This window comes from Manacus candei, unplaced genomic scaffold (assembly GCF_025592945.1).
Source record: "Manacus candei isolate 608988 ecotype Guabito, Panama unplaced genomic scaffold, ASM2559294v1 h1tg000050l, whole genome shotgun sequence".
In the NCBI taxonomy this organism is placed as follows: Eukaryota; Metazoa; Chordata; class Aves; order Passeriformes; family Pipridae; genus Manacus; species Manacus candei.
In genome coordinates, this window is record NW_026138098.1 from 34,204,946 (window position 1) to 34,224,503 (window position 19,558).

At 55.8% G+C, this 19,558-nt stretch overlaps 2 protein-coding genes across 3 annotated transcripts in view; one reads left to right on the forward strand and one right to left on the reverse strand.

Moving 5' to 3' along the window:
- The window catches only part of CDH23 (cadherin related 23), a 194,755-nt gene that overhangs the window by 11,145 nt on the left and 164,052 nt on the right, over positions 1-19,558 (reverse strand). Inside the window, exons 38-47 of the mRNA XM_051800244.1 lie at positions 6,477-6,698; positions 6,275-6,394; positions 4,290-4,470; positions 3,294-3,427; positions 2,837-3,046; positions 2,577-2,684; positions 1,982-2,084; positions 1,022-1,147; positions 732-935; positions 52-510 (exon numbers count right to left, since the gene is read on the reverse strand). Of these exons, the coding sequence (XP_051656204.1) occupies positions 52-510; positions 732-935; positions 1,022-1,147; positions 1,982-2,084; positions 2,577-2,684; positions 2,837-3,046; positions 3,294-3,427; positions 4,290-4,470; positions 6,275-6,394; positions 6,477-6,698 (1,867 nt within the window). The remainder of the gene's footprint in view (positions 1-51; positions 511-731; positions 936-1,021; positions 1,148-1,981; positions 2,085-2,576; positions 2,685-2,836; positions 3,047-3,293; positions 3,428-4,289; positions 4,471-6,274; positions 6,395-6,476; positions 6,699-19,558) is intronic.
- On the forward strand, positions 8,200-18,754 carry VSIR (V-set immunoregulatory receptor). 2 transcript variants are annotated; one of them, XM_051800339.1, is made up of 7 exons: positions 8,200-8,401; positions 13,046-13,492; positions 14,201-14,248; positions 15,567-15,674; positions 17,131-17,158; positions 17,580-17,767; positions 18,028-18,754. In XM_051800339.1, exons 1-7 carry the CDS (start codon positions 8,338-8,340, stop codon positions 18,063-18,065), a joined length of 921 nt encoding a protein of 306 aa, XP_051656299.1. In that variant the 5' UTR covers positions 8,200-8,337; the 3' UTR covers positions 18,066-18,754. The 2 variants fall into 2 exon arrangements, with proteins under 2 accessions (XP_051656299.1, XP_051656300.1); XM_051800340.1 differs by having other exon boundaries at positions 17,583-17,767.

Below are 19,558 nucleotides of genomic sequence, written 5' to 3' on the forward strand. Positions count from 1 at the left end.
AAACAAGGAGAGGGGTCCACACTGCCTGTGCCACCCTTCCCGCTCTCCTACCTGTCCTAAAATCCACCGTGAATGCTCCTTGCTGTTCAGGCACCAGCGCGTCCGTGTCGTCACGGGCCACGATCTCCAGCAGGTAGTACTCCAGGCGAGGGTGCAAGTCCCGGTCGATGGCAGTCACCTGGGCCACCACGGTGCCGGGGGCAGCTGACTCGGGCACGCTGACCGTCTGGACGGGGTTGATGAACTCGGGCCGGCAGTCGTTGATGTCGTCGATGACGATGCTGACGGTGGCGGTGCCCGAGAGCGCCGGCGTGCCCTGGTCCACGGCCACCACCGCCAGCCGGTAGGAATCCCGCTCCTCCCGGTCGATGGTGGTGTGGGCCACGCGGATCACCCCCGTGGTGGCATCAATCAGGAACCTGTCCTGGCCACCACTCTCAATCCGGTAATCCAGCTGTTGGTTGAGGCCACTGTCAGCATCCGTGGCTGTCACCTGGAGGACGGAGAAGCCTAGAAAGGTAGGACACAGTCCTCTCAAGCAAGGGCTGGAGGGCATCAGTAACAAGCCCTTGACCCCAAGGCAAATACCATCAAGCAACGTGGGCAGCCCCAATTCCCAGATTTTCCCTTCAACCCCATCCTGGTCAACCATGACACTGGGAGCTGGATCTTCACAGTCCCAGGGGGACACCCAGGTCTCCCCATGGCCCACCCTCACACCCAGCCCTGACCTGGGGGGCTGTTTTCCAGCAGCCGCGCTGTGATGAATGCTGGCTGGAAGACAGGGCGGTTGTCATTGTCATCCAGGATGGTCACTGCCAGGCTGGCAGTGCTGTTCAGCCCCCCCACGTCACGAGCCACCAGCGTGAACTCCAGGTGAGGGTCCAGCAAAGCCTCTCGGTCTATCACAGCACCGGCCTTCACTGAAACAACACCTAGAGAAGGGGAAAAGCCTGGTGACAGACCCCACAGGTGCCTGGTGGCCCTGGGCTAGAGATAGGGACCAGCTGAGCCACCCCACCTGTCTTGCTGTCAATAATAAAGACATCCAGGGATGACTTCAGGAGCTGGTAGGTCACCACAGCGTTGCTGCCCTGGTCAGCATCCAGAGCTAGGATGGGTCCACTGAGCATCGTGACCAGAGTCCCTGGATGGGATGATAAGCATTAGGGTGGGTGGCAATCCCCTGCTGAGCCCTCCTCCCACCCTGGTGACACATGAGGGACAGCAATGAATGGATGGAGGAGGTGACAGAGCGGGGCCTCATGGGGTACAAGGCAGTGGGGGGGAGCTGCTTCAGCCTTGCAGACCGACTCGTGAGCCCAGGAGAGGCGGTGGGACATCCAACTAAAAACAAACAGACAGATACATCCATCAGAGAGGGCAGCACCAGCACCCTGTTGCCGAGGGTGTCACCTGGAGGCACACCAACCATTCGCCTGGGATGTCCCACAAGGGTGGGACAGGATACCTGAGGTCTTGGAGCAGGGAGCAATTTAAATGGCAGGAAGGCAAAAGAGAAAAAGCCCAGTATTTCTAGCCCTTTGTCTGGGAAGTGTCTACCTGGACAGGCTGGACTCTTTTATCTCTAACCCCTGGAGTAAGGTGGCTCTGGGTGATGGAGACATGGCAGCCCATCCCCTGCATGGATGCTGGGGAGGTGGGTGCCCTCAAGGCTGCCCCCAGGGCTCGCTTCAGCCCCTGGGCACCTCTTGCCCTCTGCAGCTGAGCAATTCCCAAATGGGGCCCATTTCTGACCTGTGCCAGGAAGGGTTTTCACAAGCAGCACAGCCCCTCCTCAAGGCTGATCTCCCTGGGCAGTCGGCAGGAGTCCCTGAAACTCAGCATCCCTGTCCCACCGACCTGCAGCCTAGCCCTGCTCAGAGCTGTGCCTCCTCCACCACGGCCAGGAGACACCTCCCCTCACCCAGCCCCAAAGGGAGTTTCCAGGAGCCACATAAGGGAGTGAAGGGAGACCTACCTGGGGGTGAGTTCTCCATCACCTCAGCCTGGTAGGCGCTCTGGGTGAAGAGGGGGCGGTTGTCATTCTCATCTGCTATGGAAATGACTAGCAGGTCAAAATCCTAAAGGACAATTGAGACGAGGGCGATGACCATCACGTCCTTTCCTTGAGCTCACCTTCCCCCTGTCCCACCTCCAGTCAAAGCTGTGTGATTGTGATGCTGTGTTCCCTGGACCACCCTCAAGGGCGTGCAGGGACCCTCACTGGGCTGGGCATCCCAAAGGGTGATGTCTGAGACATCACAGCAGAGCCAAAGGATACCCTGGTATCCTTGTGGTTGTCCAACTCTCCAGCCCATCTTTGTCTTGCCTTCCATGACATCTACTGCAGTTGCATGGAGTCAACATGTGATCTTGGGCTTGCCCTAAATCCTACTAGCCCTGTTCTCTGCTGAGGGTGGCATTGCAGTCCCCTCCTTGTGACCCCCAGATGCTTTCTGGGGCTGGTTTCATTGGAAATGCTGTGGGTAAAGGCACTGTCTGTTTTTAGCCATGGCAGGAACCCCTTTCCCCTCCCAGCCACCGCTGGAGGTCCTGGCAGTGTCCATAATTACCCGCCTGGCATTGCGGATGTTCTCGGGGTTGTCCTTCACCGTGATGGTCAGCCTGTACTCTGCCACCCGCTCCCTGTCCAGCGGGCGGTTTACGTAGACAACGCCACTCTACCAGAAAAGAAAGGGAGAGAACGGGTGCAAGGCATGTGAGGAACGCTTCCCTTAGGGCACCTCCTGCCAGGACACGGATCCCACGGGTGCCCAGGGGAGGTGGGGCTCTGGGGCCAGGGCTGCCCACCACCCCACCCCCCGGGGCGTACGGTGCTGTTGATGTAGAAGGCGTTCTCGGTGTTGCCTGCGGTGATGTCGAAGGTCAGGAGGGCGTTCGGCCCCTTGTCCGCGTCCCGGGCGAGGACGCGGGTGACGAAGCTGGAGACGGGGGCGTTCTCGCTGAGGGTGATGTTCATCGGGAGGTTGAGGAGCACAGGGTCGTTGTCGTTGATGTCCAGCACACGGACACCCACCAGGATCTGCCGGGGGGAGAAGCGGGGCAGGCATTTGGTACTTATTTCTGTCCCCTCCCATCCTTTCCTTGCACCCCCCCCCAGGCAGGAGGTGGGCTTCCCCACTCAGCCCAGTACAGCCTGGGGGAGGGAAGCCCCAGGGACAAGGGGAAGGAGGAGGAGAAGAGGAGAACAAAGACAGAGACCAGAGGGAAGGATCTGGGAAGGGTGGGACAACACCCCAAAGCCCCTGGTGCCACCCCAGGGGACTCACCGTGGAGCTGAGGGGAGGCACCCCCCGGTCCCGGGCAGCGATGGTGAGGTTATAGAAGGGGATGTTCTCACGGTCCAGCTCCGCATCCTTCCGCACCCGCAACTCTCCTTCCACCGGGGAGATGACAAATTCCCCTGCCGGAGACAGCGGGGCCTTACTTGTGCCACGTCCCTGCAAATGGCCTGGCTCCCCAAGGGAATGGCTTGTCTGGGAGCTGGGATACAGGAACCACGGCAGGTCTGGGGACAAACCCATGCCCCACTATTGCACATATGGGAGGGCTGTGGCAGCTTGGGACCGTGCTACTGCACCCCTAGGTACCAGCAGGAGTAGGGGAGGGGGTGAATGCCCAAAAAAGGGGTGCCTGTGCCCCTTTTCTCGGCCTTTCTGAAGATGTCAACAGCCCCTCCATGTCCTGCGATGGCCAGAGCAAGGTGGGCCACGCAGCACAGGCTCCCCACAGGCCAAGGGGCCATGTCATCGTCATCCTGGAAAAGCTTTGCAGTGGGGTCAGCTGGGCTCTGCCTTCCAGATTCCCTGGACTGAAATCATCACCCCCTTCATGGAGGAACAGCTCCATGTCCCCATAGTTTGGGATGCCCACTGCTCCTCTGCCACCTGCCCCAGGGTGCTGGTGGAGCTACAGGATGCCGAGCAACATCGTGCCCAAACGCCCTGCAAACTCCACAGGGGTGAGGTTTCTCTTTCTGTGGTTTGTTTCTTTGCCCTTTCGATTTATTTTTTTTTTTGTCTTCATTGTTTAGCAGATTTCCCCCCTCCCTTGCACAAGCCCCAGCCACCCCCCTGTCCGGCCACGAACAGGTTAAGTTTCCTGTTGCTCAGAACAGGATTTCCTGGTGTCGAAAGGCTGAATTCACAGAAGCAGCTGCTTGGAGGGAGGATGGCTTTTCTGAAACTTCCGCCCCGCACTCCCTGAGCCAGGCTCCTCCACGGGGCAGCCAGCAGGACAGGCTGTGTCCCCGTGACCCCACTCACCCAGGGGGTCCCCGGCGACGATGCTGTACTCCACTTGCCCGCTGGGTCCCGAGTCGCCATCGTGGGCCAGGAAGGTCCAGACCCGTGGGCCGGGCTGCCCTTCCGTGACGTCAAAGGGACCCTCGTAGGGCCAGGGGAAGGTGGGACAGTTGTCATTGATGTCATTGAGGTTCACCAGCACCTGCGGTCAGGACAAGGAAGCTGAGGGCTGTGAGAGGAGAGGGATGGAAGGGGAGACCAGCCCACCAGCCATGAGCATGGGAAGCCATGGATGGGCAGCATTGCAAAATATCTCCTCTACTTCTGGTTTTTCTGGGTTCACCAGACATCCAGCTCACATTTCAGAGGTTCAAACACAGTTATGCCTGATCATGCCCATCCTATAGTCACACTGTGAAACTCCAGTTGCACATGGGGGGGACACTGTTAAACCTCTGGGCCACACATCGTGATGGAGAAGTCAAGGCAAAAGCCCACATTCACATCCTAAAACCCAAACTGGATAGACAAAACCCACAGACAAGGGTTTGACCACCAAAGCCATGAATTTGGAAAGACCCAACCTCTGCAGCCAGCTGCACACTTGCATTCTCCTTTTCCTCCAGAAAGGCTTAATTCCTAATGCTAAGCAAACTTAAAAAAAATTTGCAGGTTGCATCCTTATTTCAACAAAACCACTCGTGGTAAAGGTGGTTATGAGAAAGACACTGGAAATGGGGAGTTTTCTGACCTCCTGGGTTAAAGGACAGTAAAATCCATCAGATGGGCAATTGTTACGGGTTAAATCTAATCTTTACAGAGAGTATATCCAAGTCTCTGCTCCGTTTCCTAGCAATGGAGAAAACAAACACTGGCATGCCTTATCAGGGTGATGGACTTCCCATCACTTGGGATCTTAAACAATTCCTAAAAGCTGTGTTTTTGTATGGTGCTGGCACAAACTCCATGGACCATGTAGGGAGGGTGTTTCCTATCCTTCTGGCTGCAGTGATTGTTGCTGAGGGGGTTTCCAAATCCATGTCTCTGCTTGAGCCAAGTGCAGGGGAAGCTCTGCCTTCACTTGCATCATGCCAGCAGCTGTTGCCTTCCCTGCCAGCAGTGAAACCCCATGCCTGTCCCTGCTGCAGCTTTCCTGGGCCGGGACAGTATCAGAGGCCCAAATCTGAGGGCTTCCCATTTGCCCAAGCATGGACCAGAGCTTGTGGGGACAAATCTTATCCATGGAAATCTCCCACACTGGTATCTCCCCTTCAGTTTCTCTCTTTAACTTTGCACCTTTTGGGGGACTACAAAACACTTGGCTCGATATCCTGGTGAAGGATAATGGTCCAAGGGAGTGAAGACACAAGGTTTAACCCATCTGGGCACAAACAACATCTGCTCTACAACCTGTCAAATTTTGGTTTTGGCCACAGAAATAATCAATTCCGGCAAAATATTTGCTTTAGAGCTGCTCGTTTGCCCTCCCCACTCTTTGAGCAGCACTAAGTTCAGGTCACCGTGGTCCAGGAAACAAAGAAAGAGTTATAGAGCAAAGTAACAAAAAAACAAAGTAGAGGATTTAAATACCCTCCTTACAAGAAGTGAAAAGGGAGTTTTAAAAGCAGATAAGTAACCTGAGAAGATAAAGATGAAGCAGAAATTAATGCTATAGCAATGCTTTACTACCTGCTGTCCTTTCATGAGGAAGGACCAAGAAGACATCTAAAGAAAACATAATGTAACTTAAAAGGAGTTTTGGGGATTTCTCTATGTCTTTGCAGGGCCAAATATTCAGGCAAATTAACCCACAAGTGTCTCTTGTCCACGTCTCTGCTTTGAGAATACCCATGAGGGAACAGGGCGACAGCAACTGGGCAAACTGGCCACACCTGGGAAAAGCGACTGGTGGCCACTGGGAAAGAGATGTGAAACTGCTCACACGAGAGGGAACTCCTTGACCCCAGAGAGGCCACGGTGCCGCAGCCCCGCCGGCAGCTCCTTACCGTGGCGGTCGATGTGAGCCGGCGCGAGACGGTGGGACACTGGTCGGTGGCGGTGACGATCAAGGTGTAGCGCCCGTGGCTGATCTCATAGTCCAGCTCCTTCACCGTGCGGATCTCTCCCTGTAAGGAGAGGGGAGGGCAGCTGGGAGTGAAGGCAGCAGGACAGGGACGTGTCTGGAATGGGGCTGGCATCCTGACTGACCGTGGCATTGTTGATGTGGAAGGTACCCAGGATGTTGCCCTCGGTGATGGCGTATGCCACCGTGCCATTGGGTCCCTCATCCTGATCCAGGGCCTGCACGGTGACCAGGGTGGCGTTGAGCGTGGAGGGACCTTCGTCGAGGGTCACCTCATACAGCTGCTGCCGGAAAGCAGGAGCGTTGTCATTCTCATCCAGGACGGTGACATACACGGTGGTGGTGGCCTGTGGGACAGGGGACATCACGTTAAACACTGCGGAGGGATTTGCTGTGCAGTCTCTGGAGTTGGCTGGGAAAGGCTGGATCTGTCAAGGTCAATGACCAATGTGGGCTCAACCCTGCCAAGAGACACAAACACAGTGCAGGGCTCAAAATGAAATGAGCCGTGGCTGCAGACGCACTTCCAGGTAATCGCTGGGCACAGAGATAAACGTCCCGAGATTAAATCACACCCTTGTTCCCAAGCAAAGCACATCTCTGGAGGATCCTTCCCCTTTTCACACAGTTTACCATTGCTGGCAATAACAGGTAATAACATTGCTCACGGCAAAGGGAAAACCAGAGGCCAAACCCCTTCCTTTGGAGGAGACATGTGAGTCCTTGCCTTGGCTGTTATTAACAAGTGTGACAACATTGATGGAAAATACCCAGAGACGATGCTGCCACGGCTCAGGGGAGGAACAAAACCAAGCATCTCAGACAACCAGACTGACCTCCCATGGTCCCACCATCTACCTGCTGACCACAACTTCAGGTGGACCCCACCCCCTTCCAGTTGTTCCTGGTCCTGCACAGGCACCTGGATGTCCTGACTGAAGGCTGTCTTCTGGGGGTGTCACCCCACCTGGGGATGGGGAGGTGACAAAGGCATGCACAGAGGTGGGATCTTGGGACAATAAACCATTCTCTTGGAGTCTCAACTTCATAGCTACAGCAAGATATTTCTTCCAGCCAGCCAAGAGTTACATTTTTGGCAAGGGCATCACAGCCGTGTCTGTTGTAAAAGCCATAAAGCCACATGGTAATTAGCTACTTTTCTATTTCCTTGCACACTTCAAATTTAGAGGGGGCTAGAAGCAAAGTTTCCCGTGGTTTGCAAACCTCCCCGTGTCTTCAGGCTCCGCTTTCCAGGGAATACTGTTTGGAAATGAGGCAGCTCTCAGCTGCAGCCAGAGATTTTGTTGATGCCTTTGGAATTTGAAGAGAAGTTCCAGGAGGAGTTATGTGTCAGATCACGGGGCTGCCTCGCTATTTGAGGGCAGAATAAAGGTCTCTCACTGTGTAAAAGTGCTGGGGGGGGGAAGTTTTGCTCCCCTTCTTTTTTGGGAAAGCTCCTTCCCTTCTCTAAGCTGGCATTGCTCTGAGTTACCCTTCCCTGTACCTGCCTCCTACCCATCCCAAGAGGATTTCTGCCTGCTTAATCCTCACCAACACGAGAAAAGCAATAATTGCAAGTAAAGTAATTACAAGCCAGTCCCAAGGGATCAGCTCCTCCTGGAAAGGCGTGAGACCAACAGCCACAAGTCCCCCGGCACGGCCAGCATCCTCCTTAGCACCCCAAAAACATGCAAAGAGGGACTGGCTTGCTCTTAGCGATGCTGTAACGGGAAAAACCCAGCAAACGCCCCCTCTGTCCGAAGAGGTGGGGACAGCGGTGACACCCACCCGTGGGGTGCTCCCCCCGTCCTCCCGCCCGCCGCTCCCTGCAGCCTCTCACCTCCTGGGGGTGCTCGCCGTTCTCTCCATCCCTGCGCAATATCGCAATGAAATTTCCTGTGTGTGCAAGCCCGGCTGCCGCGGCGGGGCTGCTCAGAGCGTGCGGTGGCTCCGCAGAGGCCACCTCTGCCCGGCCACCCCGCTGCCATGGGGGTGACGTCCCCCCGAACTAGGCTGCTGCTGGCCGCGCTCTGCCTGTTCGCTTCCCACGGTAAGCTCCAGCTCGCTTGCCTCTCTCCTCCCTGCCCGGAGAAACTCTTCTCACTGGGGCACCGTGTTCGCCGGCCCGGGGCTGTGCCTCGGCACAAGGAATTTGGGGCGTTTAGGGGGTTATTTGCTTTCTTCCCCCGTGATCGTGGGGTGCGGGGGGGCTCAAGCCAGCGTTTCACATGATGCTGAGGTTGTGTCGGGGTAAAGGGGCCACAGGGGAGCTGCCGTTCTAAAACTCTGAGGCTGCTTTTTTCTTTCTTCCTCTGCTTTGATCTAACATGCGTGGAAGGAAAGCAGCCACCCTCTGTCCCCGCCAGCCCCCGCTGGGGACCCCGGGCTGGAAAAGCCACTCTGTTCCCCCACGTCACTTTTTCCTGGCACTGTGGGGGTCCCCGGCTGTGCCATGGTGAGAAGACCCTTCCGTCAGCCCTGGGGGAGCGGGGAGAGGGGATTTGTGCGAGCAGGGCCGGGATGCCCTCTCCGAGGATGCTCCGCTCCGCCGTAATTGCTCGGACGTGCCGAGCAGCTTCTCTGAATGGGCACCCAGCCGTGGCCAGGATCACAGTGTGGCTGCCGAGCTCCCCTTCCCCGAGCGAGTGCTTCCCAGTGTTGGAAGCTCACTGGCTGCTTATCAGGGGGATGCTTTGGGAGGGATGGGGCTGCTCCATCCCTGACTCTGCAGTAGCCCTGGCAGGCAGCGTTTATGTTCGGGGCTCCGGGGCCAGGCAGTGACACAAGGGGCGGTGACAATTAAACCCCCAGATCGTCTGTGGACGAAGAGTCAAGAGAAGGAAGCTGGGAAGGACCGTGATCCCTCCCTGCCCTGTGCAGGCAGAGGACAAGAATCCTATCGGGCTTTGCTTCACCATCTTTCCTGGGACAGGAAGGTGACTGTCTCCAGGATTACTGCCAGCACATCCCCAGGAAGAAGAGATGCCCAAAGATGCCCCACTGCAACGGGGCTGGGAGGTCCCTTCTTCTCTCTGCTCTGGGACACCAAGGCTGGTGTGGATTGAACAACGCTTTGCTTCTCATCCAAGTCTCGGCATCAGGGAGTGATTCCCAGCATCTCCACAGGGATTTGAATAATTTCATTTATGCATCTGGGGTGCTGGGACTGAACCTCAGGCCTTCTGCAATGCAACAAGCTTGGATGCTGATGATCAACGTGAGCCTGGTGCCAGAGGAACTGAGCTTTGTGCAGCCACACGCCTGCCAAAACTTTCCGAACCCCCACCTAATTTTACTGGGGCTTGATGGAGAAGTAGAGCCCTTGGAAACATCCAGTTTGGAGATGCTGGCAACAAGACAGATGGGGAAGCGGCTCCTCTCCACCTAAAGAATGGCAGCTGAGCTGGGCTTTCCAAAATCACATCTCAGAGCTGCGCTGGCAGAGGAGCAAGGCAGGACCCTCCGGTGGGAGAAGCAGCTCCAGGCTGCTCTCCTGCCACTGCCTGCATGATGGGTGCCCCTGGAAAGCCATTTGGCTCCTCGGGGTGCAGGAGGTGAGGGCTGTTAACAGGGGCATCTTGGGCATCTTCAGTAAGTTTCTCCTTCTCTGCTGTAAGTACTTGTGCAGAGGTGTGGATGCCTCTGCACATCTCACCCAGCTGATAACTCTGAAGCACAATGACAGCACGGTGATGATGGGGTTTGGGGAACTTTGATGTGAGGCTGTTACAAAAGCTCCCAGAAGAGGGAATAAAGCTGTGTTCCTTGCTCCAGCGCTCCGCTCTCTCTCCAGCAGCCCCTCCTCTGCAACAGGTGAGCCTCTCCAAAGGCTCCATCCCCTGCTCTGCACAGATCTTCTTGAAGTGGAAACAGGCAGACTGAAGTGGAAATCACTCCTGTCAGGCACATGAGTGCAGATCAAACACCTGCTTGCCAGAGCAGGGGACCAAACTCAGGAGAAGCAGCCAGGAGAGGCTTTTGGTCACTGACCCAGAATTTGGTGTGAAATCCCAATTTATTTAAGATGTTGGTTGGCAAAGAAACACAAGGTCTGGCACTTTTTTGCATTTCCTTCTGTCTGAAAGGAGATCTCCCAGGTTTCAAGCGAGGTGGTGATGGCAGCACCAGGGATGTACCAGTGCTGCACTGGGCTCTGCACGGCACCAATGCAACACCACTGCTTGGAGACAAAGATACTGAGGTGTCAAAGAGGAAGAGGGGCACTTCTGGCACCCACTTGAGACCTCCTCTGTCTTTACCAGATGGTGACAAGACAACAGATCTAGCACGGCCCTCAGTAGGTCCAGTCTCTCTCAGCTGGAGATGTGCAGAGACTGGCACCTGGCTTTATTCTGGCATTTGCCAGCAGCTCTGACTTCAAAGGGAATTGTTCAGTCAGGGTGTGGATGGAGCCAAATTTAATCTCCTGGGCTTCTACCATGCTCAGAGCCCAAGATCCATGGGCTTTAGTATAGTGACACCACCAGAAGCTGTTTCCTCTGGGCACCATCTGCTATCCAGCATGGCTTTAAAGCTTCATTACATCTTGGGGAGGGAACACCAACTTCCCTGGCGCTGCTGTGGGCTGCCAGCTGCCTTCTCCTACACTTCGTGGCTTTTGAGAGCCTTCCCCTGCTTGGGAGAATGAAGGGAGCTTGCTAATGCTGAAGGCTGAGCACACATAGTAACCTCTGCCCCTCCCCGCTGCTGAAAGCGTGGGCGGTGCTGACTTTCCATCCAGACGGTTCCCATCAAGCTCCGGAGGTGGAAGCTGGACGGTTTAGTAAGACAGAGCTTTGCAAACTGTGTGGGGATGAGCGGGACAGCTTTACTCGAGGGCTGAGTGTGGAAAACAAAAGACTCCTGCAGATACTTTTGGAAGGTGTTGGAAGTGTGGCTTCCTTCAATAGAGCCCTGGCTTCCCTTCCTCTGGCTCCCGGGAGACCCCCGATGTGAATGGGGCACTTCCCGTTGCCGCAGGTATCACAAAACACATCTGAGGTGCCTTTTGTGCTCAGTGGGCTGGCAAGGAGGTGGGAGACCTGCTCTGCTGCCTGCCAAAACCCATCCAGCCCAGCCGTGCTTCCTGGCCCCAGCAGCACCTGAGGGTGAGGAGGAGTCAGGGCTTGAAAATAAGTCTGAACGAGGCAGCGTTGAGCTCGGGCCACACAAACCTGTGCCCCAGAGCGGCTCCAGGGATGTGCTGCTGCACGTGCTGTGGGGAGCAGGAAGCAATTAGCTGGAGAGGTCTGGCAAAGGTCACGCCATCCCTGGCTCCGTGGGGCTCCTTGGCACCCTGTGCTGCCGACCAGGGGAGTGTAATGAAGCAGATCTCCTTCCCAAACCCTCCCTCTCCCTGCAGAGCACCCTCGGGCAGGAACTTGGGGCTTTCATGGCTGTTCTTGCACCATCACCTAATAACCAGAAATAACCACGAGGGCTGGAAGGCAGCTTTTCGGTTTCACTCTCTCAGGCAGTGACACAGTGACCCTACCCAGAGGAAGAGGAGGATGCTTCTCTGGGTTGCCTAGTGATGGGGAGCCTCTGGCCCAGCTGGATGCCTGTGGGCAGGCCCAGCACACCGTGACACCCACTCGATATAGCAAGCGAAAAACCTCAAAGCCAAACGGTGGCGGAGCTAATGGCACAACAGGATGTTACCAAAATGAAAAAACATCTTGTCCTCATACCATCTTCTCTGCTGCAAAGCAGCCCCAGGAACCTCCCTTCCACAGTAATTTAAAGTAAATAAGCCCAGAATCTGCTTTTTCTCCAGCTTTTGAAGTGACATTTGCCCTTCTGTTACAAAGCGGTGGCAGGGCCAGAGCACCAAAACCTCTCCTGTCTCTGCTCTTTCCTCTCCCCTCATGCACTTTCCCCTTCCCACCAGTGCCCTCCACCCACGTCCTGGGAAAGACCAGCAGTGTCGTGGTGTGCCCCTCGCCCCTGCGCCTCTGCCAGGCCTCCCGCCCACATTCCAGAATATCTTTCTGAAAATTGTTTTCATTTTCAAGCAGCTCCTCACTGTCAGCGTCAGCCAGTTCCCCCTTCTCCTCCCCTGGGGCTGAAAAACAAGGAGGGTGGGACCTGCTCCCCACCTCATCTCAGGGGGCAGCCCCTCCTAGCTCTTTTCTGTTTACTTTTTCTCCTTTTATTTTTTTGCAGCGGGCCCAGCAGCACTTGTGTTTCCTCCTTCATGGGCCATAACCCTGCTGCCTCACTTCTTTTCCACATGCTTTGCCTCCCTTGCCCCACACCTCTGCCAGCTCTGATGGCCCCAGACGAGCTTCTGCCTCCCTGCTGCTGCTGCTTAACTGTATTTAAAGCATGTTTCTCCTCCAGAGTTTATTTCTACGGTGAAGCTGTGCTCCCAGCCCTGCTGAGATGTTGCTACAGAATCCTGGAATGATTTGGGTTGGAAGGGACCTTGAAGACCATCTTGCTCCACCCCCCTGCCATGCGCAGGGACACCTTCCACTAGCCCAGGTTGCTCCAAGCCCTGTCCAATCTGGCCTGGGACACTTCCAGAGATGGGGCAGCCACAGCTTCTCTGGGCACCCTGTGCCAGGGCCTCACTACTCTCTGCCAGCAGTGGTGGTGGGGCTGCAGTGCTTGTTTGGGGAGGGATCCCCATTTTGCTACGAACTCGGGGTAAGGCTGGGGTCTGACTCCTTGCTGTGCCTTCTCCCCCCAGGAGGGCCAGCAGCTTTCCTGATCACCACCCCGTACTCGCTCTGCGTCTGCCCCGAGGGCCAGAACGTCACCCTGACCTGCCGGATCAGCGGCCCCCTCGCCGACCGCCATGACCTGCTCTACAAGACCTGGTACTTCAGCAGCAACGGCGACCAGAGCTGCTCCGACAAGAGGCACATCCGCAACGTCACCGAGAAGGAGCTGCACCACGACCTGGGCAGGCACCACGAGCCTGGGGGCAACAGCACCCAAAAATCCCCCCTCGAGCGGCACCACGGGGTGGAGTTTGTCCCCGACCACCACGGTGCCTTCCACATTGTGGTGATGAACCTGACGCTGCAGGACAGTGGGAATTACTGCTGCTACGCCGCGGAGCTGAGGCGGGAGCACGGCAAGCCCCACACCATGCAGGTTGCTCACGGCTTTGTGGAGCTGCAGATCCAGCAAGGTGAGGGAGCAAGGGGGGCCCCTGCCAGCTCTGCATCCGTGCCAGGGTGTATCAGGGCTCGGGAGGGCCAAGAAGGGGTGGTGGGAGACACCAGGGTGCAGCATGAGGGCTGGGGAGGCAAGGAGTGAGAATGCTGGAAGCCCAAGCCATGTTGCAAGAGTCGAAGAGCAGCAGATGTTGAATGTTTGAATTAGGGCCAGAGAGCAATAGAACATTAAAACAAAATGAAAAAAATAATAACTCGAGAGGCTGGAATGCAGTAAAATCCATGGTACATAGTTTCACTGATCTTCTTCAACCTCTTTCTGGAAGAGAGGAAAACAAACCTCAACTTAAAAGGAGCTGGCTGGTGGTGCAAGCCCAAATGAGGGCTTGTAGATAACCTTGGGACACCAGCCCAGTGGGAGAGGCATGAGGGAGGGGAAGGCATCTCCTGCCCTTGATTTGCAGCATTAGGATAGATAGTTTCTCTTTTAGACCAAAAAAAAAAAAGAGGCTGCATGGTCAGGGATGGGCCCCACTGCCACAGGGAAGAGGGGTCTTGCAGCAGGGATCTCTGCGTAGGCTTCCCAGGATTAAACCCCTGCTTTGGGGGTGATATTCTTAATATCAGGGGCAAAAAGGCAAGGACAGCCAGCAGTCTGGGAGTCCTGTGGGGCAGGAGTGAATCTCCTGAGGTGTAACATGCTTTTCTGTTCTCTTCTGCAGGCAGAGGAGGGCTTCAAAACTGCACATTTCATACAGCCACCAGCAAAGGTACAGGGAAAAAACCCCTCTTTCCGATGTGCTGCTCGCCACCCTGGCCTGTGTTTTTCCCTAGGGATCGCTGGCTGCTGCAAACACCAGTGTCCACATGAAACCTCACTGTTGGGAGGGTGGTTTTCGATGCTGTCCCCACAAGGTGCATCTGACAGGCACGTCCTCAGGCTACGGAGAGCCTTCTTTAGCCCATCACCAGGATATGACTGTCCTGAAGCCCCTGGAGATCATTCACCCTGTGGTTCTAAAGCACCCAAGTCCACCCTCCTCCCGCCCCAAAACACAATTAGGGCTTTGGCAGCTGCTGCCACAAGAAGGTGGGAAGTGACAGAAAGGTAAAGAGTTGCAGGAACCTCTTGCAACACCTCAAGCCTGTACCACCTCTGCCTCGAGCAGGGGAAACCCAAATCTTGCTTGAGCGCTCAGAAAACGTGAGGCTCCGCCAGTGCTGTGTCTAGACATGGAGATGCCCACACTTCACTGTGCAGGTGGTTTCTTGGTGGGTCGCTCTGTCTGCTCCCATTTTCTGGCTGCTAATTGGGCAGATTTGGCTAAAATGCTCTGAGGCACTGTTGGGGCCAGCCCAGACAAGGGAGACAGCCCCCCTGCTTCTCACAAGTAGTGCTTCCTGTTCCAAACCCTTAGTCTCAGGTGTTGGGACACCCTGTCCTGCCAGGCAAAAAAAGGGGAAAAATGCCCCCCACTAAAACACAGACACAAGGAGCAGGAAGCTGCTTCCTCAGAGGGATGCACAGGAGAGGAGGGCTTGAGCTGAACCTGCCTGTGGTTTAGGCAGCCCTCAGCTCCACCAGGAGCCATCCACAGGACCCTGATGGCCACAGATGTGCCCACAGGTTGCCAGCCTTTCTGTGAGCCTCCACGGGTAAGGTTCTCCAGGGGCACATTTGTTAATGAGACCGGGTTAACGAGCCCTTTGATGCCCGAGCACTGTGAGGCTGCCCATGGGTTGGAGCCAGCACTCTGAAATTGCTGGGGGCCTTTATCAGGGCTTCTCTCCTCATATCTGGAAGACCAAAGAAGGGCCTTGGGGTGTCCACCAGCAGTGAAGGACTTTGGTCAAGGTTCTAAAACGATGTCTCAGAGCTTATCTGCACAGCTGTCAACGCATCCCAGCGCGAATCCCGTGTGTGTGGGAGCCGCACTGCATCAGGTGTGGGGCAGCCTGGGATGGCCCCACGCTGCACTTGGGCATCTTAAAGGTCTCTTACAACCTAAACAATTCCGTGATTCTGGCTTGAGGAAGCCAAGGACATGGCAGGTGAGCCCTCTCCATGTCTGCCCTCTTCTGTCACAGATATCACGGCCGCCGCACTGGCCACGGGCGCCTGCATCGTGGGCATCCTCTGCCTGCCCCTCATCCTGCTCCTCATTTACAAACAGAGACAAGCTGCCACCAACAGACGTAAGTACCAGGGACACCCCTCTCATCTCCTGGGCTGCATCAGGGTGGCAAGGATGAGATGGGATGTGCCCCACTGGGATCAGCTGGTTTGGCTGCTCCGAGTCCCACGGGCACAGCGTAAGGCGGCCCAGTGACAGGTCCCTGCCAGGTGTCTCCTGCAGAGCTGTCTGGGAAGGGCCAGGCATGCCTGAAGGCTGCTGGTGAGGAGTGTGGGATAGGAGGAGACCCTGGGAGCATGCTGGGGGCTCTGAGACTGCAAAGATGCACCCTGCAGACCCCTTTCCTCCACATCCACTGTAGGAGCTGTCTCATTTACTCATTCCTCCCTCCATCACACACCTGAAGTAGAAGCTTTGCCTTCCAAGCAACTGAAAAAGCATTCTTTGCACTTTTTCTCCCCCTCCTCTTTAAAAAGCCCCCTGATATGTCTATGGCAACAGGACTGCAGCAAGCCAGGTCTCCCCTCTGCTGCCCCAGCCCTGGAATACCAGGCAGTGCTGAGGCATAGCTGGCTGCCAGGTCCTGCCCGTGCTTGGCTCCCAGAGATTTCGGTAATTAAGCGGAAAGGGGCACCACCTAAACTGGCAGAGGCATTTCATCAGCCCTTGGGCAAGCGGGGCCCTGTGGTTTTCCTCACCCAGCTTGGTGGGCGGCTCTGTGGCTCTGAGCAAACCCTTTGGAGAAGTGGTTTCTGCAGCAGGCGTGGGCACGATGCCAGCCACAAGACTGGGAACTGGGCTTTTGACATCCATCCCCTTCATGCACCCCTTTAGCTGTGCAGCATTGGGGTGCAGCTCCCACCTCCCTGTTGCAAAGCATCACCTGGATGCTATTTCACCCTGGAGGGAAGGCAAAATTCAGGGGGATTTGATTCTCAAGTATGATGGGCCGGGTTATTTCCACACAGCACTTTTCTTTGGCACAGTTTGGGCCAAAACTTGAGCAGCTTGGCTCGAGATGATCTTTGTGTAGGCATCCAGCACAGCCCAGAAACACGGGCTGTGGGATCTGCTGCCACAGAGGGGATGAGGTAATACACAACAGAGTGCTGTCCAGCCAAACACAGGGACTGCCAAACGCCAAGTGGTGTTTTGCAGAGCCCCAAGAGGGTGTCACAGGTGGGTGGTGGGTGCATCTGGGCACGAGCAGGGCCAGGCTGCAGCCCAGGCACCCCAGCTGCATCTCACTTCACCCCATGCCTACAGAAGTGTCTCTTCCCTTTCTCTGGCGCCTGTGGTTTCAATCTGGGAGGAAGCTGGGTTGGGGAGTAAACAAGGTGGGAGGGATGCAGAGAAGGAGGGTTGGGAGCAAAGTAGACAGCTAAAGGGGGGGGGCAGAGGAATGCAGAAGAATTGGAGGTGAACGAGACAGCAGAACACAGCACTGGCAGTGGGTCTGGGTCCGACACTGGGCCTTATGCTGCCAGCACTCACCCCAACCACTTTGTCTTTGGCAGGTGCCCATGAGCTCGTCAGGATGGACAGGTAAGGAAACTCATCCCCTCACCTCCTCACACCCCCTCTGCCTGCATCCCAGGCCCCACAAGGGTCTTGTCCTGTCCTCCTTTCCCTTGAAGCCAGCAGGTATCCTCAGCCCAGCAGAGAGAAAGGGATGCTGATGGCACCCACGCTCTGAGTCCTATCCCTTTCTGGGAAGCCACTGTTTCTCTTCCCTCTCTCCAAGTGGGAAGTGCCTCCTTTCTTTTTGCCTGTGCCTAGGGCATGCACCTCCCTACACCCCAGGAGAGCCAAGAAACCACCTCAGCAAAGCTTTCCCCCCTGCACCGGGCTCCCCACTTGCTCTCAGCTGAGGTGCCACCCCCTGAACCCGCTTGGCTGTTCCAAAACCCTGGGGACAAAAAAAGGCTCCTGAAATAAACACGCACATCCCTGTCCTCTCCCGCAGCAGCGCCCAGGGCATTGAGAACCCCGTGTTCGAGGCGGTGCCGTCGGCGAGCGCGGAGCCGCGGCCCCGGCCCCAGCTCTCCTACATGGCCAGCCGGCTGCCTTCCGAGTCCGGCCGGCACCTGCTCTCGGAGCCCAGCACCCCCCTGTCCCCCCCTGGCCCCGGGGAATGCTTCTTCCCAACGCTGGGTGAGTGATGCTGAGCCCCCTTGGAGACCACCACAGGAGAGGTGGGATGGAAAGGGGAGGGGGGGGGGAGGGAGCGAAGGGGAAAGGAGGGAGTGAAGGGTGTTAAATGCCAGCTGCGAACTTTGTGTTATGTGGGACATCAAGTCCTATGGCTTAGAAGATGGGAAGGACCCAAACCCTCTGTTTTCCATGCAAAAGCAGAGTTTGGCCGCTCCCTTCAGCTGCAAGCTGGACTAACATCCCTGGTCTGCCCTTTCCAGATCCTGTTCCTGACTCACCGAATTCCCTGAAAGCCTAAAGACCCCAGAGGAAACCACATCCTGCAGACCATGCCATGCTCGTCCAGCCGAGACCCCCGAGAGGGTGGCAGGGCCAGGGGCAGCAAACCCTTAAGACCTGAAGCTGTGTGCAGGATCCCTGCCCTTGTCTCCCATCCTGCCTCTGCCCTGGGACTGGAAGTGAACCCCTCTTGTACGGAGTTTGATTTTTAGCTACCTGTTTCCATGGAGAAGAGCATGGCTTTGTACTGCTCACATTTTATGTACTAGCTGAAAATTGAGGATGTGGGAATGGAAGGATGTCCCATACCTGGAAACTTCCCTGAGGATTTAATTTATTGCCAGGGTTTTAAGATCTGCAACATCAACATGTTCCTGCATCCTTGACTGAACATCCTCTCTGGGAGTGGATGGTAAAGTACTTTATCCAGCATGAAACCAAACAGGGTCACCAGCCAACCCTGTACTACCTTTTTCTCTGCAAAACAGGAAGGGGAGAGGCTCCCTGCTGCCACTGGAGCCCTCCTTCCCTGCCAGCCTTTTGAGATGGCCATGGACTTAGGATGCTGCCGCCTTTTCAGCTGGACACATGCCAGGAGAAGCCTTATTTCTGCTGCAGTTTTTATCCTTGTCTTGGGATCAGGGGAATTTATCTCTCTGTTTGTTTCATTATCAGTGCTGATTAAAAGGAAAAAAAGGATGTTTATGGTTTTCATTTGTTTGGTTGTTGTTTTTTTTTTCAAATGCCTATCAATTAGAAAGTTCATCTGGAGGATGTTGGAGGATGTTCCCGTGATGTGGCTGAGAGCCTGGGTGGAGAGTGGAGGCATAGGAATGCAACAGGCAGTGGGAAATGCCACGGATGGATTTCCCTGAGCCTCCTGGGGCCAGCATGGCCAGAGCAGCCAGCCCTGGGGCCACTGTAGAGGACACTGTGATGCCCTGGGGGTTGTACAGGTGCCCTCTCTTCATCTGAACCCAGCAATGCTTATTCAAAAGTGGCTGTGGGTCAGGCTCCAGAGTGAGGCTCAGCTCTGACAAGGAGATAAAACGTTGTGGTAGACACTGTTTCTCCAAGAGTGTGTCTGGTTTTGGTTTTTTTTTTCCTCTCTTGCTTCTGTTTTTGTTGTAAAGTGGGTAAAAAAAATCACCACGAGACAAACAAAAACATTAGTCATATCAAAACAGTGTCAGACCCGAGCAGTAGCTGTACCAGGCAGCGTGCCAGGGCAGAGCATCCCCGGCAGCACCCCAATTCCCACACTGTGGGCTGGAGGAAACAGCGTTTGCCTCTGGAATGGGCTTGGGGACACACTGAGCTGTTGCAGGATGTGATTAATCCAGCACTGGCTTCAGCAAGAGCAACTTCAAGATGGTTCAGGGATGAAGGAGAAGGCACCCCCCACCCCCCCATACCTCAGATGTAACTTCCTGAGCACAGGACTGGGGCTTTATTGCCACCCACGGCTCAGTCCCTTACCGCCTCTGCTGGGGAAGCTTTCCCAGTGCCTCC

Coding starts and splice junctions, on each gene's coding strand:
- VSIR (XM_051800339.1), top strand. CDS start 8,338: ATGGGGGTGACGTCCCCCCGAACTAGGCTGCTGCTGGCCGCGCTCTGC. Junction 13,493..14,200: donor GGAGCTGCAGATCCAGCAAG/GTGAGGGAGCAA, acceptor TCTCTTCTGCAG/GCAGAGGAGGGCTTCAAAAC. Junction 14,249..15,566: donor TCATACAGCCACCAGCAAAG/GTACAGGGAAAA, acceptor CTTCTGTCACAG/ATATCACGGCCGCCGCACTG.